The 25,518-nt window shown below is 42.0% G+C and overlaps 1 protein-coding gene across 6 annotated transcripts in view; it reads left to right on the plus strand.

Annotated features, from left to right (window-relative positions):
* The first annotated feature begins 1,018 nt into the window (after nt 1-1,018).
* Nucleotides 1,019-25,518, plus strand: part of ATF6 (activating transcription factor 6) — a 197,576-nt gene continuing 173,076 nt past the window's right edge. Inside the window, exons 1-5 of one of the 6 annotated variants that reach the window (XR_012025692.1) lie at nt 1,050-1,176; nt 1,849-1,902; nt 14,468-14,544; nt 16,576-16,663; nt 19,032-19,138. Coding sequence is in view for 4 of the 6 variants with exons in the window: in XM_072814357.1 (XP_072670458.1) it covers nt 1,125-1,176; nt 1,849-1,902; nt 14,468-14,544; nt 16,576-16,663; nt 19,032-19,138 (378 nt within the window). In the remaining 2 variants the exon portion in view is untranslated. Of the gene's footprint in view, nt 1,177-1,848; nt 1,903-11,631; nt 11,660-11,788; nt 11,812-14,467; nt 14,545-16,575; nt 16,664-19,031; nt 19,139-25,518 lie in introns of those variants that run through there. The other 5 variants (XM_072814357.1, XM_072814358.1, XM_072814359.1 and 2 more) reach the window with 5 other exon arrangements.

Below are 25,518 nucleotides of genomic sequence, written 5' to 3' on the forward strand. Positions count from 1 at the left end.
AGGCTGTCTTTGGAAGCACGATGCACAGCCGTGGTGTTTCCCGCAGAGTCAGGTGCGGCGCCTACGAAGACGCAGAGGAACTTGGGGGTGTCTAAGGAACGTGGAACAACAGTTGGGTTTTTCTTTCACACACTTGTGTATACGGAGAAGTCACACTGATAGCAAGTGATTCCGAAAATTATTATTTTTAAAAAATATTTTGTTTATTCATTCATGAGAGATAACAGAGCACAGGCAGAGGGAGAAGCAGGCTGCACGCACGGAGCCCGGCGCGGGATTCGATTCCAGGACCCTGGGGTCACACCCTGGTCCGAAGGCGGGCGCTCAACCGCTGAGCCACCCGGGGATCCCTGATCCCGAAAATTAAACCAAATTTACTTTATCTGCTTCTGATGTTGAGATGGCTCCGCTGTCGCATTAAGAAGGATATTCAGGGGAACAAGCCACTATGTTCACAAAGGGCTTTTCGTTTTCATTTTTCATATTATCAGTGCATTTTATTTAACCGAAGTGCTGTTTATGTCTCTTCCTTTTTCTTTCCTTCCTTTCTCTTTCTTTCTTTCTTTCTTTCTTTTCTTTCTTTCTTTTCTTTCTTTCTTTCTTTCTTTCTTTCTTTCTTTCTTTCTTTCTTTCTTTCTTTTCTTTCTTTCCTTCCTTCTTTCCCTAACCCTTCCTTCCTTCCTTCCTTCCTTCCTTCCTTCCTTCCTTCCTTCCTTCCTTCCTTCCTTCCTCCCTCCCTCCCTCCCTCCCTCCCTTCCTTCCTTCCTTCTTTCCCCTCACTCCTTCCTTCCCTTCCTTCCTTCCTTCCTTCCTTCCTTCCTTCCTTCCTTCCTTCCTTCCTTCCTTCCTTCCTTCCTTCCTTCCTTCCTTCCTTCCCTCCTTCCCTCCTTCCCTCCTTCCTTCCCTCACTTGTTCCCATGAAGACAGCGGGACACTCCGTCCGTTTCTGACTTGCGCAAGCTCCCGGGGGCAGTGGAGGCACTTTGTCTTCACTCGGCCACCGTCCTCAGGGCCGGGGCCGGAGAGGGGGCGGGGCCGGGAGTATTTTGTCTGCCGGCAGCCGCCGTCCCGGCTAGTAGTGCGCGAGTTCCGGGCCGGGGGATCCCGCTGGCGTTGCCGGCACCATGGAGTCGCCTCTGAGCCCCGGTCTCTCTCACCGAGCGGATGAGGACTGGGGTGAGTGGCCGGGGAGGGGGTGGGGGTCCTTCCTCCTTCCGCCCGCTTGTGGGGACAGGTGTGGGCTAGCTCGCCGCTTCCGTCCGCGTCTGGCGTCCCGGGTCGGAGTCGGCCCTGGCAGCCGCGAGCGTACAGCGCTGCCCGGTTGGAATTCTCGGTTTGCGCCGTGGCCTCCGGGAGGGAAGCAGGTCCGGCGGTTGTTGTGTGGGAGCGAGGAGGGGCGGGGCGAAGGCTGTGACCCCCGCAAAGGCCGCGTGGACGGCGCGCGGTGATCGCCGTGGAGCGTGTCTGTAGGTGCGACGGAGAACCGGAGTGTTTACAGAGGTCTCCGTGTCGCAGCTGCCTCTCTGGCTTTAGGCTGACGTCCATGAGAGAGAGAGAGAGAGGCAGAGACCCAGGCAGAGGGAGAAGCAGGCTCCGTGCGGGGAGCCCGACGGGGGACTCGATCCCGGGACCCCGGGGTCGCGCCCTGGGCTGCAGGCGGCGCTTGGGCTGCCCTGAGAACCAAAGCATTCTCATTTTGGCTGAGAACCAAGGCCCCTGACCTTGGGCCCCTGACTGCAACCTAACCACTTAAAAACGGACGTAAATCTGACCGCCCTCCTGAAACAGCTTTTTTTTTTCTTTTTTTTTTCTTTTTTCTTTCTCTCCTTACGTATATTCTGTGGTCAGGAAGAGTCGGATGGAATGCAGTGGGAACGAGAGCGGGGCAACCTCGTCATCCAGGTTATCTAAAGGAACCTTTCTGCTTCGTGCCTTTGTTGTGCGACGTAATCCCAATGCTGGGATTAGTGGGCCTCAGGGAGAAGTTGGGACGGCGCAGGTCAAGGGGCCCTGTTGTGACCCGACGCCGGTTCACCTGCTTTGGAACTTGGGGGAAGGGGGGAGAAACCCAGACTCCCGTTCGTCTTTCCCCCCCCCCTTGAGCCGTTATTCTGAGTATCAAGAGTGCACATCTCAATTCCGTTTTATTGAACTGAAGCCCTCATTTTGATTTTCCACGGACAGAACTTCTCTTCAATTGTATGCAGCGCGAGATTTGTGTTGTCCTTGGCAGATTTCTTAAAGCAGTTGCTGGAATAGAACTGTAGGGCTGTCAATTTCAAGTGTTATCTTTCTGAGCCAAATACAGCGGTAATAGTAAGAGTTACCGTTTATCTGGCGCTTTATTCGTGTCAGGTATCCTGCGGCGCTTTTACATGCATTATCTTCTTTATTTTTAAAATTTTTTTTACATTTATTTGTTTATTTATTCATGATAGAGAGAGAGAGAGAGGGAGGCAGAGACACAGGCAGAGGGAGAAGCAGACCCCATGCAGGGAGCCTGACGCGGGACTCGATCCTGGGACTCCAGGATCAGGCCCTGGGCCAAAGGCAGGTGCCAAACCTCTAAGCCACCCAGGGATCCCCCTGCATTATCTTCTTTAATCCTCCCAGGAGGGCCAGTAGTTATTTATGAATTTACGGATGAGAAAACTGAGGCTGAGAAAGACTGAATGTGCAATCTTCCAGCTAGTGAGTGGCCCAAGCAGGATCAGAACCAGGTTTGTTCACTCCAGAGCCTGTGCCCTTAGTCACTATTCTATAATGCTTTCCTTAATTATTTCTGCAGATTTGATTCTTTCCAAGATCCACCCCCCCCACCCCGTTTATTAATAAATCTATTTCAGAGTATCAGGTAGTTACGATTTTTTTTTTTGGTAGTTACGATTTTTGATCAGCTAGTCAACTATTACTTTTTCATGGTATTTTCTTTTTTTTTTTAAATATTTTATTTATTTATTCATGAGGGACACAGAGAGAGAAGCAGAGACACAGACAGTGGGAGAAGCAGGCTCCATGCAGGGATCCCGATGTGGGATTCAATCCTGGGTCTCCAGGATCATGCCCTGGGTTGAAGGCGGTGCTAAACCGCAAGCCACTCTGGCTGCCCTTTTCATGGTATTTCTTCTTTCTTTCTTTCCTTTTTTTTTTTTTTTTTTTTTTGTATTTTTTTATTGGAGTTCAGTTTGCCAACATATAGCATAACACCCAGCGCTCAACCCGTGAAGTGCCCCCCTCAGTGCCTGTCACCCAGTCACCCCCACCACCCGCCCACCTCCCTTTCCACCACCCCTTCCTTGTTCATTTCCCAGTTAGGAGTCTCTCATGTTCTGTCTCCCTCACTGATACCTCCCACTCATTTTCTCTCCTTTCCCCTTTATTCCCTTTTATTATTTTTTATATTCCCCAAATGAATGAGATCATATAGCGTTTGTCCTTCTCCAGTTGACTTACTTTACTCAGCATACCCTCCAGTTCCATCCACGTGGAAGCAAATGGTGGGTATTTGTTGTTTCTAATGGCTGAGTAATATTCCATTGTATACATAGACCACATCTTCTTTATCCGTTCATCTTTTGATGGACACCCAGGCTCCTTCTTCCACAGTTTGACTATTGTGGACATTGCTTCTATAAATATTAGGGTGCAGGTGTTCCAGCGTTTCACTGCATCTGTATATTTGGGGTAAAAAAATGAATGAGAAATCTAAATGTGAGACAAGAATCCATCAAAATCCTAGAGGAGAAACAGGCAACACCCTTTTTGTACTTGACCACAGCAGCTTCTTGCAGGATACATCTGTGAAGACAAGGGAAACAAAAGCAAAAATGAATTATTGGGACTTAAGATAAAAAGCTTCTGCACAGCAAACGAAACAGTCAGCAAAACTAAAAGACAACCTACAGAATGGGAGAAGATATTTGCAAATGACATATCAGATAAAGGCCTTTTCATGGTATTTCTTTTTTTTAAATTTTTATTTATTTATGATCACAGAGAGAGAGAGAGAGAGAGAGAGAGAGAGAGAGACATAGGCAGAGGGAGAAGCAGGCTCCATACACCGGGAGCCCGATGTGGGATTCGATCCCGGGTCTCCAGGATCGCGCCCTGGGCCAAAGGCAGGCGCCAAACCACTGCGCCACCCAGGGATCCCTCCATGGTATTTCTTAAACTACAACTGTGGGGCACTTCCTAAAGGCATAATTTTGTCTTCTGATACTCAGGCTGCATTTTGCTGATCATCTGATAAGTTGATGCCTAATGTTCTTTAAGAGAGCATTCAATTTTTTGTAGTCCGTTCACTGACTTAACTCAGGTATCCTGCCCTGCCCCTTCCTGAATGTGCTGATTTCCCATTGTTTTCCAGGCTTTTCTTTTCAAACTGTTAACAGCCTTGGTTGCACACTTTAATTCTGATTTGTTAGGTATTCAGTAAGTAGGATAGATTTTGCGGGCACTAAGGTGAAACACTACTGTCTGCTACTGTTTTTTGTAGAATATATTCTTTTTCTGGGAGTTGCCATTTTGAGTATTCAAAGATTTCACTTATTTGATTTTTTTTTTAATACTAGAAGGTAGTGGGCAGCCCGGGTGGCTCAGCGGTTTAGCGCCGCCTTCAGCCCAGGGCGTGATCCTGGAGACCCGGGATCAAGTTCCACATCAGGCTCCCTGCATGGAGCCTGCTTCTCCCTCTGCCTGTGTCTCTGCCTCTCTGCCTCTCTGCCTCTCTCTGTCTCTCATGAATAAATAAATTAAAAAATAAATAAAAATAAATAGAAGGTAGCCAGTTAAATTTAAAAATTCAGATTATGTAATTAGTACTTGTGACTCTAACAACTTGAATAATTAAATAAAAGTGATTAACTCAGAACAGCCTGTGGTAGGATGTGCTTTTTTCCTTTCACTGGGTAATGAAATTTAGAGCAGTGGTCAACAAACATTTTCTGTAAAGGTCCAGATAGTAAGTATTTTAGGCTTTGTGGTCCTGTGGTCTCTGTTGAAACTACTCAACTCTGCCGTTATAGTGTAGAAGCAGCCATAGGCAATGTAAACTGAACATGTAAATGAGTATGGCTGTGTTCCCATACTACTTTATTTATGGACACTGAAATCTGAATTTCACATAATTACTTTATTTTAAGATTTTTACTTATTTTTAAGTTATCTCTCACCCAACATGGGCTTGAACTCACAACCCTGAGATCAAGAGTTGCATGCTCTATTGACTGAGCCAGCCAGGTGCCCCCTGAATTTCAAATAATTATTTTTAGTACTTAATAGGCTTTCTTTTTAGTAGTTTTAGATTTACAGAATAATTGAGTGGATAGTACATAGAATTCTATATACACCCCCCTCCACCGCCAATTTACATATTGGTAACATCTGTGTTAATGTAGTAAATTTATTACAATTAATAAGCCAATATTGATCCAATATCCTTAACTAAAGTCCATAGTATACAATAAGATTCCCTAGGTGTTGTACATTTTGTGGGTTTTGACGAATACCTAATGTCATGTATGTACATATCCCATAGAATAGTTTCTTGTATCTAAGAAATCCCCTGTGCTCCACTATTCATCTCTCCTTCCCTCCTGAGCAACCACTGATCTTTTCACTATCTACCTGGTTTTGCCTTTTCCAGAATGTCATATAGTTAGACTTGTTAGTAGGTAGCTTTTTCTTTTTTCTTTCTTTTTTTAAAAAATATTTTTATTTATTTGTTCATGAGAGACACACAGAGGCAGAGACAGGCAGAAGGAGAAGCAAGCTCCCTCCAGGGAGCCCGATGTGGGACCAGATCCCAGGACCCCGGGGTCATGACCTGATTCAAAGGCAGACACTCAACCCCTGAGCCACCCAGGCATCCCTGGTAGCTTTTTCCACTTAGCAACATGCACTTAAGATTTGTCTATGATTTTTCATGGCTTGATAGCTCTTTTTTTTGAAGCACTGAATAATAGTCCATTGTATGGATATACTACAGTGCATTGGTCTCTCAGCCTGCTGTAACAAAATACCATAGACTGAGTGGTTTAAATCACAGAAATTTTTTTTCCCCGACAGTCTGAAATCAGGCGCCAGCATGGTAAGGTTCTGGTGAGGGCTGTCTTCCTAGCTTGTGGATAGCTGCCTTTTCACTGTGTCCTCACAAGGCAGAGGCACGAGAGGTGAAAGGGGGAGGAGGAGAGAAGTGAAGGGAAAGGGAAGAGAATGAGAGGGGAAGGGGTTGGGGAAGGATCTCTCTCTCTCTCTCTCTCTCCCCCCCGCCCCACCCCCCCTTTCTATAAGGCCACAGTCCTATCAGATTAGGGTACACTGGAGGGGGTTATGGCTTCAACAAATAAATTTGGGGGGCACAATTCAGTCCCTAGCACAGTTTGTTTATCCATTTACCTATTGAAGGATATCTTGGTTGCTTTAAAATATTGGCTGCTGTGTTCATGTGCAGCTTTCTTGTGTGGACATGTTTTCAAATCAGTTGGGTAAATACCAAGAAGCACAATTGTTGCATCATATGGTAAGAGCATATTTAGTTTTTCAAGAAAGTTCCAAACTGTCTTTCAAAATGGCTGTGTGCTGTTTTGCTTTCCTGTTAGCAGTGCATGTTCTTGTTAATCCATATCCTCACTAATATCTGATGTTGCCAGTGTTTTGGATTTTAGCCATTCTAATTAGTGTGCGTGGTATATTGTTTTAAGGTTTGCTTATTTATTAGAGTGTATGTGTATGTGTATGATGGGGACGGAGGGAGAGGATCCGCAGCAGACTCCCACTGACTGTGGAGCTGGACTTGGGGCTTGATCTCATGACGCTGAGATTGTGACCTGAACCGACATCAAGAGTGACATCAAGAGTCTGACGCCCAACCGACTGAGCCCCCCAGGGACCCCCCATTGTTGTTTTAATTTGCAGTTCCCTGATAATCTGTGTTGGAAAGCATCTGTTCATTTGCTTAATTGTCACCCATATGTCTTTCCTCTCCTTGTCTTTTCCTCTCTCCCTCGCTGTCTCGAGAAACCTCTTGCTACATGTAAGGTAGTATATACAAAGTCAGAAGTTTCTATCTGCTTCTGTGGTTTCTTTTATATCATCAGTGTCTTCTGTGAAAGTTGGCCTTCCAGCGCTGACCACGCAGCCGCCTGGCCCCCCTGGTGGCCACTACCTTGCCTGAAGGCCTGGTGAATGGTGGCCATTTGCATTCTTGGAACTTTTTTTGCCATCTGGGCCTCTAAAGGTGGGACAGTCACCTTGCTTTTTCACTGCTATTTTCCGCTCTTACCAGCTCACTCCCTTCTGCATTCTACTGGGCTCTGTGGCCCTGCTGGGACGCTGCTATCATTTCACTGTTCCCCATTTCCTCTGTGTGATCACTCCCCCCTTAGCCAGGTCAGTTCCACGCATGCTCATGATCACCGTTCTCTCGCTTACACCCTCGGTACCTTTGCAGTTCTCTCATGGATGAACCACAGGCTTGGTTAAATCTAACTGATGATGATAGTAATCTGAAACAGGCCTTTAAGTGTGGTCTGACTGGTCATATTTGCCTGGTCCTCTCATTCTCCCACTCTGATGGTTGTTGTTGTTGTGGTTGTTTCTCCCACTACCTAATCTACCCACCTGCCAGCATACTTGCTTTCTCTTCTCTTGTTGGGAACGAATGGCTTCTCGCTGGAGCACCATATGCCATAGATCCCTCCTCTTTAGTCAAGAGTGCTGCTCAAGACTTCTTCCTTCTGTTAGGGAACATATCATCATTTGCCTCTGTACCAGGTCATCTCTCCTAGTAATAAACACGTAGTTGTTGCTCCTATTCCGAGTAAAGAAAAAACCCTCGAAATCCTCTTTAGATATTCTCTAGCTGCTCCTGCATTTCTTTTTATTTTACAGCAGAATTCTTAAGAAAAGAAAAATAAAAATAAACCTTGTTCACTGACTCCAGTTTCACTTTTCTCATTGTCTCTTGAACTCCCCACAGCCAGGCTTCACCACTCCACCGAAGCTGCTCTTACTAAGGTCACCACTGATTTCCATTTTGTTAAACCTGGTGGCCATTTCTTATCTTTCTAAACTGACAAAAAAGAAATGAATACATAAATGGTCAAGGTCAGGTGGGAAAACTTGCTGCTCTGAGGAGGCTAAAAATAATAGCTACCATAGTTTACAAATATGGAGGAACATCTAGGTATTGAAGAGGATGTTGGAATAGGCAATATATTTTAGAGGTACTTTAGAGGTGACCAGCACCACCACTTTCTTTTGGATGCTTCAGGAGTATTTGATGGATATACATTTATCAACCTACTTTCAATTGTTTTTAAGCCACAGAGAAGTTTTTCTCAAAAACCGCAGGAAATGAAAAGATCAGTACAGTGATACCCTGTATTTTTCCCTCCTCTAGATTTACCAACTGTTAACACTCTGCCACATTCACTCTTCCCCATACTTTCCTTCTCTTCCACCATCTGAAAGTAGGCTGCAGAGAATACGAAACTCGTAAACATTTCCTCGTATATGTCCTGAGAACAAGGAAATAGGTATTTTTATTTTATTTATTTTTAAAAAGATTTTATTTATTCATGAGAGACACAGAGAAAGAGAGAGGCAGAGACACAGGCAGAGGGAGAAGCAGGCTCTATGCAGGGAGCCTGACGTGGGACTTGATCCCGGGTCTCCAGAATCAGGCCCTGGACTGAAGGCAGGTGCTAAACCGCCAAGCCACCTGGGCTGCCCCAGAAAATAGGTATTTTTAAGCAGTGTGAATTCATACTAATACAGTATAAAGCCAGTGCCGCGGGTTTTGTTTTTTTTTCACCTTCTTATATTGTATACTTAATTTTAACATTTTTGTTGTTGTTGTGTCCCCCCCCGAGATAACAGGTTTATTGGGAGAACTTATGTACAGGGAGTCCAGGAGTGCCTGACTGGACAAAGCATTCACTGCTGGGTTGCATTTCTTTTCTCTGTGGAAATCCTGATTGCCAATAATACCATGTGCTTTTATAGTCTCACTCTAGCTGCTCTGTTGAAAATAGATTGAAGGACGGGCAAGGGCAAAAGCAGGGAGACCATTTGGAAGCTACTGTAGCAATCCAAGTGAATTGCAGTGGTGGTAGTGGAGGTGATGGGAGTGGTTAGATTATGGATACATACAAATACATCCACTTACACATATGTATATATACACATGTATTTTTTTGAGGTTTATTTTTTTAGAGTGAGCGTGGGTGGGGAGGGACAGACTGAGACGGAGATGGAGAGATTCTCTCTTCAGCAGACTCCCTGGTGAGTGAAAAGTGGATAAATCTGTGTTCAGTAATTAATGTTTCAGTATTTTTTTTTATTTGGAAATGATCTAAGTAGTCAACAGATACTCATCATTTAACTTACCTTACTATAACTTTAAAATTTCAAGTTACCAAAAAGATTTTGGAAACACCTTTTTTTTTTTTTTTTTTTTTTTTTTTAAGATTTTCCTTATTTATTAGAGAGCAAGAGCAGGTGCACAGTGCATGTGGAGGGAGGGAGAGGGACAAGCAGACTCTGGGCTGAGTGTGGAGCCTGATGTGGGGCTTGATTCGGAGCTTGATCTCACAACCCTGAGATCATGACCTGAGCCAAAATCAAGAGTCAGACATTTAACAAACTGAGCCACCCGGGTACTCCCATATACATTTTTAATTTAGATTTTTAAATTTTTAAATAGTTCCAAAACTAAAGAAAATTAAGAACAGTTGAATGCCCTTGACACGGATTTCCTGTTAAATTTTACTACATTTACCTCATTTCTCTTTCATTAGAGAGAGATCTGTTGACCCATTATCTTTAAATACTACAGTATGTATCCCCTCCCTGCAAAGCAAGGATACTCCTGTATTACTACCATGTACTCCTTCCAGTCAGGAAACAAACATTGATATATCAACCATCCATCTCAGATTTTGCCACCTGTCTTAATAATGGCTATTTTTCCTTTCTCAACTAAAATCCTACCTGCAAACGCACATTACTTTTACTTGTCTGGTTTCCTTAAAGTCCTTCAGTCTGGAATGGTTTTATTAGTCTTTTTCTGTCTCTTGTGTCCTTGAAAGGGGTCTTAAAGAATACAGGTTTTCTATTCTCTAAGATGACCCTAAACCTGGGTCTGTCCAGTTTCCTCATGACCAGAATCAGGCCATGCATCTATAGCAGGAATGCCAGAGGAATCATACTGTGCTCTTCTCAGTGAATCACATTTGAAGGCATAGTATGTTGACCTGCTAGTTGGTATCTGCTAGATTTCACCACTGTGAAGTCACTATTTCCCCTTTTGTGTTTGCTTACTGTTTGTGGGGGAGATAATCTGACATGATGCCAATATCCTGTTCCTTGTGAAACCTCTACGCGCCAGCCCTAGCCTCCATTGACAGTTCCTGCCTATGTCAACTACCACTCTAATGTCAAATGGTGATTACCTCTGTCATTCTAAAATAATAATTTTAGATTAATAATTATTAATTAATATTTAGATTAATATAATTAATAAATTGACGTACTGTAAGAAAGAGCTTTCTGTGTGTGTGTGTGTATGTATTTATTTCATTATGGACTCCTATTTGATTCAGTGGGTTAAAATTTGGTGCTCCCATTTTATTTCAAATGCTCAGATTTCCCCCAGTTTGACCAGTGAGAATCCATTCATATTAGTTCTTTTATTCTTTTGACATATTCCAATCATTCTCTGAGAATTTCCTTATTTTCTGGCATAGCAAGATTTTGCTTTCTTGCGCTTTCCATGCTTCAGCTCCGAAATCAGCCATTTCTCCAAGGAGCTCTTTAGTGGACTTTCTTTTTTTTTTTTTCTTTTTTAATTTATTTATTTATGATAGTCACACAGAGAGAGAGAGAGAGAGAGAGGCGGAGACACAGGCAGAGGGAGAAGCAGGCTCCATGCACCGGGAGCCTGATGTGGGATTCGATCCCGGGTCTCCAGGATCGTGCCCTGGGTCAAAGGCAGGCGCCAAACCGCTGCGCCACCCAGGGATCCCTGGACTTTCATTTAGTGAAAGATGGCAGTTAGTATCTAAGATCTGAGCACACAGTATTTTCATTGCTACTGGGATATCACTGTTCTAGGACCTTTCAGCCCACAGAACGAAGACCTGTATGTGTGTACATATATACACATGTATACAAACACCTTTAACTGTTCTGTATACATATATTTTTTTTTTGAAATGGGCTCATACTAATACTTCCAATGCCAGTCCAACATCTTAGGGTTCTTTTTGGCTCTTTCTGTTCCATGTTTGTGAATCCTTACTTAGTAAGAAACCTGGCTCCAAGTATCTTAGATATATTTGATTATTTGCTCAATTGATTAAGGCATTTGTTCAGTGTCATCATTCTCTTAAACACTCAGGCTGTCTCTTGCGTCTGCCACTTTGTTCTTCCTCCTGCCTTATTTCCTTGGCAGCCTGGGCATGCTGCCACCAACACTGGACAGCCCCCCTCTCACACCATCCCATTTCCTTGGATACCAGGCACATTGCCACAGATGATGACACAGAGAGCCCCATCATCCTCATTGCCTTGTTTCCTCAGAAGCTGACATCTCAGTGATGGAAAATGTCTGGGAGAAAAGGAAAGATGAGAGGGGAAGGAAGAATGGGAAGGAAAGGTAAAAGCCAGATTATGGATATATAGTTTGAAGACAGAACTGGTTGGATTTGCTGGTTGTTTGAATATGGAGAATTAAGAAGAGAAGTAACAGTGACTCCAGCCAGGGTTTTGGTTTGAGCTCCTGGGAGAATTGAATTGTGATTGACTAAGGTGAGGACAAAGCAGTAGGGGGTTTGGTTGGGGTGACTGCGGGCTCAGTTTGGGATGTGCCAAGTTGGAGACCTCCAAGACGAGGTGTCCAAGAGATAGACTCAGTATGTACGTGCATCTTGAGGTACGGGCTGGAGATGTGTATTTGGGAATCCTTGGCATTTAGATGCTATTTTAAGCCATGAGCTCAGCTGAGATCACAAAGGGAATAGAGCAGATAGAAAAGTTTATGCTGGACCCAGGGACAATTTCGCGCCAGGAGATAGGAGGAACCAGCAAGGTAGGGTCAACCAGTGAGGCGGAAGTAAACCAGGCGAGTGCTGTAATTTGGAAGCCAACTGAAGCATGTGTTTCAGTTAATAGGATCAGCAATGTCCAGTGCTGCTGATAAGTCAAGGAAGATGAGGACCTTGAATCTACCATTGGATTTAGGTCGTAGAGGTCGTAAAGGTCGTTGGTGACACTGATAACCCATTGTGTGTGTGTGGGAGAGGTACTTGGTGAAAACAGGCTCCAGAAAGAATGGGAGAGGAGAAACAAGGCAGCAGTTGAGAGAACTCTCTCAAGGGTTGCAGCCTGTCTGTGAGGCACAGAGCCACCGCTGACCACTTAGAGTTTTCGGCTCTGCCACCAAGTTTTAGGTTGTCCTTTGGCGAGAGCTGTATGAATAACCTTTCGTTACTACTACACACAATTTTTTGCTAGGTATTATTTTGCTGTAGGTTAGTGAAAACGATTCTGTCGCTGGCCGAGTTAATGATAGACTGGTGGTGTAGCTCCTGTATACGTTACGTGAGGAAATCTCCAGAGCAGTTTGAGTGGCATGATACAAGGGAGTACAAAAGCAAACATAGATTTGGAAAACTCTTTGAAGTTCTTGAGATTCTGAAATGTTAGAGAAAATGGACACTTCGCAGGTTGTATGGTAATCAGCCACCTTTGACTTTGTCAGTATCTTGACCTTTCTCTACAGGAAGTTTCAACCTAGATTATTAAAGAATATTTTCTGTGTCCATAAATTTCTTGGTTTATAATGGAATCTTATCCATTATAATGTAGGCTATTGATTAAATTGACTTGGTTAAATATCAGGAAATTAGAAATAGTTAGATATGTTGAAGTAACTTTAATGGCTTAGATAAGCGAGTCTTTTATTGTTTAGATAGAAAATTGGTTGTACCCTTAACTAAGGCTTGGATAGTGAAATGTGGTCCATGGGCTGCCATATTCCTCTTCTGTCATCACTGCTGATCAACCATGGTTCATTCATTTTCTTTCTTTCTTTCTTTCTTTCTTTCTTTCTTTCTTTCTTTCTTTCTTTCTTTCTTCTTTCTCTTTCTTTCTTTCTTTCTTTCTTCTTTCTTTCTTCTTTCTTTCCTTTTTAAAAAATTAATTTCAGAGGTAGAACTTAGTGATTCATCAGTTATATATAATACCCAGTGCTCATTAATTATATCACATACTTTCCTTAATGTTCATCACCTAATTCTCCCTCCAGCAATCCTTAGTTTGCTTTCTATAGTTCAGTGTCTCATGGTTTGCCTCCCTCTCAATTTTCATCTTATTTTAACTTTTCCTTCCCTTACCCTAAATTCATTTGTTTTGTTTCTTAAATTCCACATAGAAGTGAAATCATGTGGTATTTGTTTTTCTCTGACTGACTTATTTCGCTCAGCATAATACTCTCTAGTTCCATCCACATTGTTGTAAATGGCAAGATTTCATTCTTTTTGATGGCTGAATGATGTTCCATTGTATATATGTATATCACACCACATCTTCCTTATTTTTTTTTAAAGATTTTATTTATTTATTTATTCATGAGAGAGAGAGAGAGAGAGAGAGAGAGAGAGAGAGAGGCAGAGACACAGGCAGAGGGAGAAGCAGGCCCCCTGCAGGAAGAGAGAGAGAGAGAGAGGCAGAGACACAGGCAGAAGGAGAAGCAGGCCCCATTCAGGAAACCTGACATGGGACTTGATCCTGGGTCTCCAGGATCACACCCTCGACTGAAGGAGGCTCTAAACTGCTGAGCCACCCTGGCTACCCCCATCTTTATATATTCATCTGTCCATAGACATCTGGCTCTTTCCATAGTTTGACATAGACATTGCTGCTATAAACATTGGGGTGCATTTGAATCACTATGTTTGTATCCTTTGGATAAATACGTAGTGCAATTTTTGGGTCATAGGGTATCTCTATTTTTAACTTTTTGAGGAACCTCCATAGTGTTTTCAGAGTGGCTACACCAGTTTGCATTCCTACCAACTGTGTAAGAGGGTTCCCCTTTCTAACCAGGGTACGTTTTCATGTTGAGCCCAGATGTAGCCTCAGAATTACTGTAAGCAATGTTCCAGAAAGTCACTACCATTTAGTCCAGTGTGACCTAACATAAAACTTGTTTGTTAATCCCTGGTAAAAGGATTTAGGTCACAGGTTAAAAATTGTGTGGAAAACAATACGTGAATTAGAAACAGCTTTGAATTGGTTATCATTTACACTGCTAGAGTTTATCGATAATAGTAATGGCTAATGAGAACCTGTAATAGAGCTGGCGTAGAGATGCAGTGCTTATTCTTTTATTGGAACATTGAATTGACAGCTAATCTCTATTCCTTTTTTTTTTTTTTTTTAATCTCTACCCTTTTGTGCAAAGATTCTACTCTGTTTGCTGAACTTGGCTATTTCACAGATACAGATGACCTGCAATTGGATGCAGCAAAGGAAACTTATGTAAGTATGTACTAGGGGAGAGTTATTGAGTAATGGGATATTTATTGCAAGATGATTTCAGGGTAACAGGGTTTAGGCTAATGATTTATAAGTTTAAATAATTTTTAGTGTTAATTATGAAAGCAGCTATTTTTTGCTCAGTAAATTTTGGATTGTAGAAATTGCATCTATCTTGGTAGGAGAAGACTTGTATTCTTTTTTTTAATTATTTTTTATTATTTTTATTTTTTATTTATTTATGATGGTCACACAGAGAGAGAGAGAGAGAGAGAGAGAGGCAGAGACATAGGCAGAGGGAGAAGCAGGCTCCATGCACCGGGAGCCCGACGTGGGATTCGATCCCGGGTCTCCAGGATCGCACCCTGGGCCAAAGGCAGGCGCCAAACCGCTGCGCCACCCAGGGATCCCAAAGACTTGTATTCTGAGTGTACCTTTGACTCAAGGGTTGAGTGACTTTGGAAGGCCACTTAATTGCTTACCTTTTGGCTTTTATAGATATTTTGCTGCATAAGGGCAACATAAGAGTGTAGGTGAATCATGGATCCAGTCAAGTAGAACTTAATTCCTTTTTAAAAGCTTATGTATCCTTAATGTAGAAAGCTCTGAAACTTAGACATGTCCTTACTTTTTACTTTTCAGTGGTTACAAGTCTGTATAAAAGCCATTATTATAGCACTTGGAATCCTCAAAAATATCTTTTTTTCCTTTTTTGTGTTAGTACATAGTACATTGGCCTATAGAACTTTTATTTTGTCTTACTCTTTAATGGATGAGGTGCTGTTTCACTTGGAAAGTAATTCAGATGAATAGAGTGATTTTTATATGTACATCAATCAGGTTGGATATTTGTTACTTATTTTTAAGCTCCTTTTTTTTTAAAGATTATTTACTTATGTTAATATTTTATTTATTTATTCATGAGAGACATAGAGACAGAGGCAGAGACATAGGCAGAGGGAGATGCAGGCTCCTCGCAGGGAGCCTGATGTAGGCTTCAATCCCAGGACCCTGGATCATGACCTGAGCTGAAGGCAGACGCTTAACATACTGAATCACCCAGGCACCTATATGATATATTTTTTTGATCAGTACATGAAATTATAATAGTTTTTGTTTACCTTATGAGATTTTGAGAATGTAGGCTATTGATTAAATTGACTTTAAATATTAGGCAGTTGCCTAAACTATTCATTTATAACCTCTACAGCTAAAGCCACCAAGAAACACCATGGTAAGTTTGAAAGGTTCAGGGAAATATGATCCTCATTTTGTCACTAACATTCTTACCTTATACAAGGCGTTCAGTCTTTCTGTTTCTTAGTTTTTCTAGTATAAAGTTAAAGGATTGGATTAGATGGTTTCTGACGGATCTGTTAGCTTTTTTTTTTTTTTTTTTAAGATTTAATTACTTATTAATGAGAGACACAGAGAGAGAGAGAGAGAGAGAGAGAGGCAGAGACACAGACAGAGGGAGAAGCAGGCTCCATGCAGGGAGCCTGATGTGGGACTCGATCTTGGGTCCCCAGGATCACGCCCTGGGCTGCAGGCGGTGCTAAACTGCTGAGTCACCTGGACTGCCCTCCTGTTAGCTTTAAAATTGTGTTATTTTCTTCTACACATGAGTTTGCCATGAGAAGTCATGGAAGAGCCAGAATATAGAAGCACAAATATGTTTCACCTTACATAAAATAGGCCTTAATGTTAAGTTTCCAGACAGATAAATATCTTTTTTTAAAGATTTTATTTATTTATTCATGAGAGACACAGAGAGAGAGGCAGAGACATAAGCAGAGGGAGAAGCAGGCTCCATGCGGGGAGCCTGATGTAGGACTTGATCCCAGGACCCCGGGATCACGACCTGAGCCGAAGGCAGATGCTCAACCGCTGAACCACCCAGGCATCCCTTAGAAAAAATTTTTAGGTTGGGTAATAGCAATTATATTATTTATGACAAATTGTGTCTGATAGTTTGATTTCTAGATCTGTATATTTTACTTTTCTAATATCTTTTTGCTGATTTAAAACCTACAGGAAAACAATTTTGATAATCTTGATTTTGACTTGGATTTGATGCCTTGGGAAACAGGCATTTGGGACATCAACAACCAGTTCTGTACAGGTAATGATGTATTTCATTGGTAAAAATTTTAACCAAAAGAAAAAAAAATTTTAACCAGATCCATTTTATTTTGTAATTTGGTAATAGTCAACAGTAGGTGGGTTATTGGGCTACTTTGATGTTTTTTTTTTAATATATTTTTTTAAGACTTTATTTATTTATTCATAGAGATGCAGAGAGAGAGAGAGAGAGGCAGAGGCACAGGCAGAGGGAGATGCAGGCTCCATGCAGAGAGCCTGACGTGGGACTCAATCCTGCGACTCCAGGATCATGCCCTGGGCTGCAGGCGGCGCTAAACCGCTGTGCCACTGGGGCTGCCCTACTTTGATGGGTTAAAGAATTCTAGAGACTAGATACTCTGCTTCTGTGGTGGCAGTGCACACGTAAGTGTCTTGCCCAAGTGGTTATAAAGAATTTCATAAGTATATTTCAGACACATAATAAAGAATTCATATCAGAAATCCCGATTTTGAATTCTGTATAATATCTTTATAAGAGGTTAACCTGTCTGAGAACCAAACAGTACTTAGGGAATCAGAGAAAGGCTTGGGGTTATCAGAACTTAGGAAGTTGGTATTGGGGGGGGTCCCTTGCATTTGATATACATACTTCTGCAGAGTATGTATATACACCACCTGGCTGATGCTAGTGTCTTTAAGGGGCCCTGATGAAGTAGGATGAAATTTGGATGTACTAAGAGAAGCTGGGACCTGGAGCAAACTGTCACTTGTGAGATGAAGCTGATGGGAGGAGAAAGAAACCCCTCTCTCTCCTTTCTTCGCTTTAGCATCTTTCCAGTATCCCCCATTGATAGGCCTTAAAAGGGAGCCAGCTGGGACATGTCTTGATACTGTGCATCACAGATTATATATAGGAAGTAGACTTAAGAGCTGAGTGATAGTGGGTAAGTCAGCAGCACATCCTCCCACCCAAAATGCAGTCCTCCTGGCCCCTGCATGTCCGAGTCCCCCATTTTATGTATTTATGTGTCTTGCTCAATGTCCGTCTTCTCTCACAGACTATGGGCTCCCCAAGGCCAAGGTTCTGGTTATTGTTGTTATGTAACTACTCTAAAACTTAGTGTCTTAAACAATATTGTATTATGCTCCCAGAATCTGTGAGTCAGGAATTTGGACAGGGTACACCAAGAATGGCTTGTCCCTGCTCTGTGATGTCCAGACCTCCACTGGGAAGATTGGAGGCTGGAGTAGCTTGAAAGGTGGGGGCTAGCATAACCTTAAGACTCACCTCATGCTCCTCAAAAAGAAAAAAAAAAAAAGATTTCTTCACACATCTCTTGCCTGGCCTGAATGGCTTGATGGCTAGGACTGTGGGCTAGAGCACCTGCACATGGCCTTTCTGTGTGGCTTGGCTTCCTTTCAGTTTGGTGGTCTCAGGGTAGTCAGACTTCAGAGGTTCAGGTGTGGGTGTTCTAGCACACACAGTAGCAGCTGCATTGCTTAATGTAACCCAGCCTTGGACTTCATGTAGCATTACTTCATACTCTGTTGTTTGAAGGAGTCAGAAGCCCACCTTGATTCAAACAGACGGGAGGTAGATGCTACTTCTTGATGAAGGGCAAAATCACATTATAGATTGTGAGGGATGGTAGATATTTTGCAGCTAAGTTTGGAGAACGTTGCGTGGGCTGCCGTTGCTCAATAAGTTTTTACAAATACATTTTATCGAAAGATACGGACATTTTTGTGAGTTTTAATTGCATCGTCAAAAATGTTCTCCAAAATAATTGTTTCTGAATTCTTACGTTTTTGAAAGTTTTTTTGGGAGGAATCTATAATTTTTTTGCATGTGGTGTAATACTCAAAAGGTACAAAAAGTCGGGATCCCTGGGTGGCGCAGCGGCTGGTGCCTGCCTTTGGCCCAGGGCGCGATCCTGGAGACCCGGGATCGAATTCCACGTCGGGCTCCCTGCATGGAGCCTGCTTCTCCCTCTGCCTGTGTCTCTGCCTCTCTCTCTGTGACTATCATTAAAAAAAAAAAAAAAAAAAAAAAAATTAAAAGGTACAAAAAGTCAATAGGGTAGAAAACTGTCTCCTTCTGCTGTTGTTCCTCAGCTAGTGTGGTCTCCCCAGACACAACCACAGTTATCAATTTGCTGTGTTTCTCCTTCCAGAGAATTAGTGCAGATGGGAGTAGATGTGTACATGTACACATATATAATTTATTACATAAATGGTAGTATACTGGATACACTGTTTTTTGCATCTTGAATTTTCATTTGATGATACACTTTGGTGACCTTAGCTTCCGATATGATAGAATTTTAAGAGTAGATTTTATCTTCCTTACTCATTTGGTTCTGAGTTTATATTGTTCAGTGGGAAAATTCTTACTCCATGTTTTTCAGTTAAAGATGTGAAAGCAGAAGCTCAGCCACTGTCTCCAGCCTCCTCAAGTGGTTCAGTGTCCTCTCCTCAGTCGGTGGACTCTTGCTCCTCAACTCAGCACGTTCCTGTAAGTAGCCAGTCCTCCTGACGGTTTGGTTCTAATGCCGTCTGGGACATACGCATCTGGAGGGGGCAGTCGTCATTTATGAAGCATGGCTGTGAGCCTTCTGATCTCATTTAATCCCGGGAACCCAAGTTTCGAGGAGGGGCCTCGGGAGAGCCAACAAGCTCTTCCTCTCTGCCTTTGCCCTTTTCCCCTGTGTTCCTGCCTTCATGGTTTCATTGTTTCATTGGTTTCTTCACACTTTACCACTATCCAGTATTTTTTTGTTCATTAGCTTACTGCCTTTTCTCCCTGCTACCCTCTCTCCTGCCTGTCAGAATATATGTTCTTTGAGGACCGCGAAGACTCTAAAATGGTCTGATTCGTAACTCCTTGGTCCTAGAACCTAAAATGGATTCCTTAATGCAGGAATGCCTGGTACTACCTTTGTTTCTTTTTCTTTTTTTTTCTTTTTTAAAAGATTTTGTTTATTTATTCATGAGAGACAGAGAGGCAGAGACAGGCAGAGGGAGAAGCAGGCTCCGTGCAAGAAGCCCGACGCAGGACTTGATCCTGGGTCTCCAGGATCACGCCTTGGGCTGTAGGCGGCGCTAACCCGCTGAGCCACCCAGGCTGCCCTCTTTTCTTTTTTTAAGGAGATTTTATGTATTCATTTGAGAGAGAGAGAGAGAGAGAGAGAGAGAACACATGCATGAGCAGGAAGAGAGGCAGAGGGGAGAGTGTGAAGCAGACTCCTCACTGAGCCGGGAGCTGACTCAGGGCTCTATCCCAGGACCTGGAGATCATGACCTGAGCTGAAGGTAAACACTTAACCATCTGAGCCACCCAGGTGGCCCCTAGTACCACCTTTGAATGGGGCTAAGGTTTTTATAAAAATCTGGTAATGTCTTAAAAATGCTTTTGTTCTCCAGACAAAAGCTCTGAGTGTGGGAAAAGGAAATACCAAAGTATTTAGGTACTTTTTTGAATGGAGGAAGGGGAAATTTACAAAGAAAAATTCAAATTAATATTTCAGTACATTATATCTGCTGTAAATTGAGGTATCCTCATTCTGGCAGACTCAGCATCTAGTCAACTATGAAATCTGGACATTTCAATCCAGTTACTGTCTCTGTGATTCATTTTCTCCAACCCTGCCAGGACATCATCATCTCACCAGGATTAAGTCAATAGGATTTTAACTCACCTCTCTGTCTCCTGACTCCCCCAACTTTTCTTAGCAGAGGAATCTTCAAAGAGAAATCTTTCAGAATTACAAATTTCATTGTGTTGGGTTTTGCTTAAACCTTTTAATGACTTCCCAACCCTTACAAGGATGAAATTCAGACTCCGGGAATACTAGGCCCTTTATGACCTGCCTCCTGCTTACTTTTCTGGTCTTGTTTCTCACTCTTCCTTCCTGTCTTCACATTCCCCTTACTTCTAACCCTACAACAGTTCCTACCCAAGAGCTCCCGTGCTCTTCAACTCATTTAGCACCTATGCCAGACACTGTTCAGAGCCTGGCAGTGAATAAGAGCACTCATATCTCAGCTCTTAAACTTGTAAGTTTTTGTACATGCTCTCCTGCCTGGAATAGCCCTGTTTTTTTCCTTCCTTTGAAAAACTCCTATTCATCCTCTTTTAGTCCCAGTTCAAAAAGAACTTTCTCTGTGAAACTTTTCTCTGATTGCTACCACTGGAAGTTCTCTGTGGCCCCACAATTTCTCCAAATCATTTAATTTTTAAAAATTTAACTTATTTGGGGCATCTGGGTGGCTCAAACTGTTAAGTGTCTGCCTTCAGTTCAGGTCATGATCTCAGGGTCGTGGGATTGAGCCCCCACTTGGGCTCCCTGCTCCTGGGGGTTGGGGGGGGGGTTTCTTCTCCCTCTCCCTCTGCCTGCAGCTCCCCCTTCTTGTATGCTCTCTCTCACTCTCTGTCAAATAAAATCTTGGAAAAAATTTTAATTTATTTGAAAGTCAAAAAGTATATAACAGCATATATTTACAGAAGCTTGATTTCTTTTCTTTCCTTTCCACCCATCCTTACACAAAAGGTAGCATACTCTATACTTTTGTTATGCATCTTGCTAGTTTAATTTGGTGGTATATCTTGGAGGTAAGTCTAGTTTTAGGATACAGGATATTTCTCATTCTTTATATGGCTGCTTGGTGTTGCATTGTGTGGATATTTCTTACTTTCTTTAGTGATTTCCTTATTGATGAACCTTTGTGGTGTTTTCAGTCCTTTCCAGGCTCAAATAATACTGTAGTGAATAACATTTTATATAAGTCACTTCATATTTTTGCCAGGATATCTTCGGGATATATTCCCAGAAGTGAGGTTGTTGAGATGATGATGACTACATTTGTAATGTTGTGGATCGTAACCAGATTTCCCCCTGTAGAGTTGTATAGTTGTGTGGTCTGATTAGCAGTGTGGAAGAGGGCCAGTTTTCCCATCATTCATATGCAGCATGCTTTTGTTCTCTATTTCTTTTATTCTAGGTGTGGTTGAACATCTTCTCAAATATTTCATATGTTTAAGGACCATTTATATTTCTTTTTTATTGATCTATCAGTTCAATTTTGGTCCACTTTTATATTGGATCGTGTTGATCTTTTTCTTTTCAAATTTCTAAGTTTTATTACATATTAGGATTGTTAGTCCTTAGTTTGTGAAATAAGTTAACAAGTACTTTTTCTTCAATTTGTCATTTTTCTTGAAGCTTTATGTCTCGTTTATTTTCTCCAGGCCTTATCACCCCCAAATACTTTACTGTCTACTTTCTACAAGCAAGGCTGTGCCTTCTGTAGCCACAAGACAACCATTAACATCAGAAAATAAATGTTGATACATTACTTTCATCCAGCCAGCCTTCAGCTCCCTCTTAGATTGTGCCAGTTGTCCCAGAGATGTCCCTTAGACTGGCAACAGCATCTCGTGTAAAATCAAGCATCGTATATGGTTGGCTTGTCTCTTTCATTTTCTTCAGGTAAAATGGTTCATTCTTCCTCAACTTCCATGACCTTGTCACTTGTGGAGACTAAAGACTAGTTATTATGTAGAATGTCCCTCAGTTGGGTGTCTGATGTTTCCTAGGGCTTAGATTCAGGTTTTGTACCCATGGCAGGAATCTCACCAAGATGATGCTGTGTCTATCTCATTTACTTTTGATGAAGTGGCACACAATTTCAATTTGTCATTACTGATAAGCTTCACTTTGTTCACTTTGTTAAGGTAATGTCTGCCAGGCTTTTCCTCTGTGAAGTTGTTCTTTCTCTCTTTGCCATAAATAAGTATTCTGTGAGGAAGTACTTTAAAATTATGTTAAAAAAGTCCGGTTTCTCATCAGAGCTTAAGTTTATCCATTTACTTCTTTAAATCAGTATGGACTCATGGTTTCTTCTTTTATTCAACAGGGTGTAATCCATTTCTGTAATTATTCAGATTCTGTGTTGTCTTGGATTTGGCCAGTGTGACTCCCTTCATACTGACTCCTGTGTTCTTTTAACATCTCTTCATTGGGCTGTGACACCCTAGATTAGGCTGACCCAATTTTTTTTTTAATTTATTATTTATGATAGTCACACAGAGAGAGAGAGGCAGAGACATAGGCAGAGGGAGAAGCAGACTCCATGCACCGGGAGCCCGATGTGGGATTCGATCCCGGGTCTTCAGGATCGCGCCCTGGGCCAAAGGCAGGCACCAAACCGCTGCACCACCCAGGGATCCCAGGCTGACCCAATTTTGATGCCCTTATCACCCTGCTCTGACTCCCCGTGCTGGTTGTTCCCCCCCATCACCACGTGAACACTCTCTCCACCTGCCTTAGTTTGGGCTCTGACACTCTACCAGCCTACCTCTCTGCGTGGATGTTAGTCTTGATCTGCCCCATCTAGTAGCTTTAAGGTCAATTTATTCAGCAAGAAGTATTTTGTTTGCTTGTTTATTTGTTTTTTATATTCCACATATAGGTGAAATCATATGGTATTTGTCTTTCTCAGTTCAACCTATTTCACTTAGCATAATACCCTCTAGATCCATTCATGAGTAAGAAATATTTCCTGAGTGACTATTAACACATAATTTTAGTAAGTTTTTATTTTTATTTATTTATTTTTAAAGATGTATTTATTAGAAAGCACACATGAGGGGGGAGGGATGGAGCTGAGGGAGAGGGGGAGGGAAAGAATCTTAAGCAGATTCCCTGCTGAGCTTGAAGCCCAACGTAGGGCCCGATACCACTACCTGGAGATCATGACCTGAGCCAAAATCAGGAATTGGAAGCTCAACTGATTGAACCACGTAGGCACCCCATAAGATTTTATATTTCATTTAAATATCTGATCCACTTGAAATTATCCTGGTATATATGAGATACAAATCTAATTTTTATGTTTTCCCAAATGACTATCAAAAGAATGGTTCCAGTACTAAAAGTTCATCTTGTTTTCACTGATTTCAATTTTGTGTACGTATTTTAAGTTTATATAAATGATGTTATATTAGATCTCTTTGTATTTCTTTTATGTATTTATTTAGTTTTTAAAGATTTTATTTATTTATTTGGTGGGGAGAGAGAGAGAGGGCACAAGTGGAGTGGGGAGTGGCAGAGGGAGAGGGAGAAGGAGAAGCTGACTCCCTGATGAGCGGGGAACCCGATATGAGGCTTGATCCTGGAAACTTGGAATCATGACCTGAACCAAAGTAGATGTTTAACCCACCGAGTAACCCAGGCACCCCTGTATTCCTTTTAAAAATCATCACAATATATTTTTTTTAAGATTTTATTTATTCACGAGAGACACAGAGAGGCAGAGACACAGGCAGAGGGAGGAGAAACAAGCTCTCTGAAGGGACTTGATCCCAGGACCCCAGGATCATGCCCTGAGCCTGAAGGCAGATGCTCAACCACTGAGCTACTAAGGTGCCCCTCATCACATGAATTTTTAAGATCAATTCATATTGTTCTCTGTACGTCAATTTGTTGAATCTAACTGTCCAACACTTGGTGTATGTGTTCACTGTAGTTTACGTACATCAGTGAGCGTTATCAAAAATGTCCTTTTATAGGCCTGTGTGAGAATTCTTTTCGGGATGTACGCCCAGCAGTGGAAGTGCTGAGTGGTAGAGTGTAGACACTTAATTTGACAAGTATTGCCATCTTGCTTTCTAGATACCTGTGGTAGTCTGCAATCCCAGAGAAGTACTTGAGGATCCTTGTAGCTTCTCTTTGCTGCTGATGCTCAGTGTTGCCTGGCTTTCTAATTTTTGCCAGATGGTGTAATTTTTTGTTTGTTTTGTTTTAATTTGTATTTCTTTGGTTACTCACTGTTTTGAACATTTCTTTTTAAAAAAGATTTTAATTATTTATTCATGAGAGAGAGAGAGAGAGAGAGGCAGAGACACAGGCAGAGGGAGAAGTGGGCTCCTTTCAGGGAGCTGGATGTGGGACTCGATCCCAGGACTCCAGTATCACACCCTGAGCTGAAGGCCAGATGCTCAACTGCTGAGCCACACAGGCGTCCATGACCATTTATTTACATGCTTATTAGCCTTTTGGATTTGGATATTTTTTCTTCTATAAATTGTTTATTTCTGTCTTTTGCATTTTTCTATTGAGTTGTTTTTTTCTTTTTCTTTTCTTTTTTTTTTAAAGATTTTATTTATTTGAGAGAGAGTGAGTGAGAGAGCGAGCCAGCACAAAGGAGGTGGGGGAGGAGTAAAGGGAGAGAGGCATGTGGGGCTCCATCCTGGGACTCTAGGGTCATGACCTGAGCTGAAGACAGATGCTTAACTGACTGAGTCACTCAGGTGCCTAGAATTGTTTTTTTTTTTTTCTAATTTGCAAGAATTCCCTCTATGTTTGAGGTAGTAACTTTGTTGGGTTTAGATGTTACATATATCTTTTAAATTTCTATTATCTATTATCTTTGCAGTCTTTATTGAGTAGAAGTTTCTAATATTGAGTATTCAGATTCATTTTTTTTTCACTTTGCCTTTTTCGGTTTATTTTTGAAGTTTCTCTTTTTTTTATTTTTAAAGATATTTTATTTATTTATTCATGGGAGACACAGAGAGAAAGGCAGAGACACAGGCAGAGGGAGAAGCAGGCTCCATGCAGGAAGCCCGACGTGGGACTCAATCCTGGGACTCCGGGATCACGCCCTGAGCCAAAGGCAGACGCTCAGCTGCTGAGCCATCCAGGCATCCCTTGAAGTTTCTTTTTTAAGAAGTCTTTTTCTGCTTGTAGGCCAAAAAGATATTCTCCTATATTTTTTTCTATTAACTATATGGTTTACCTTTCACATTTAGATTTCTTAATACCTTTAGAATCTACTTTAATATGTGGTGTTAGTTAGAATCTAGTTTTAAATTTCTCTAGGTGAACCAATTTC

Source organism: Canis lupus, chromosome 38, assembly GCF_048164855.1.
Source record: "Canis lupus baileyi chromosome 38, mCanLup2.hap1, whole genome shotgun sequence".
Lineage (NCBI taxonomy): Eukaryota > Metazoa > Chordata > Mammalia > Carnivora > Canidae > Canis > Canis lupus.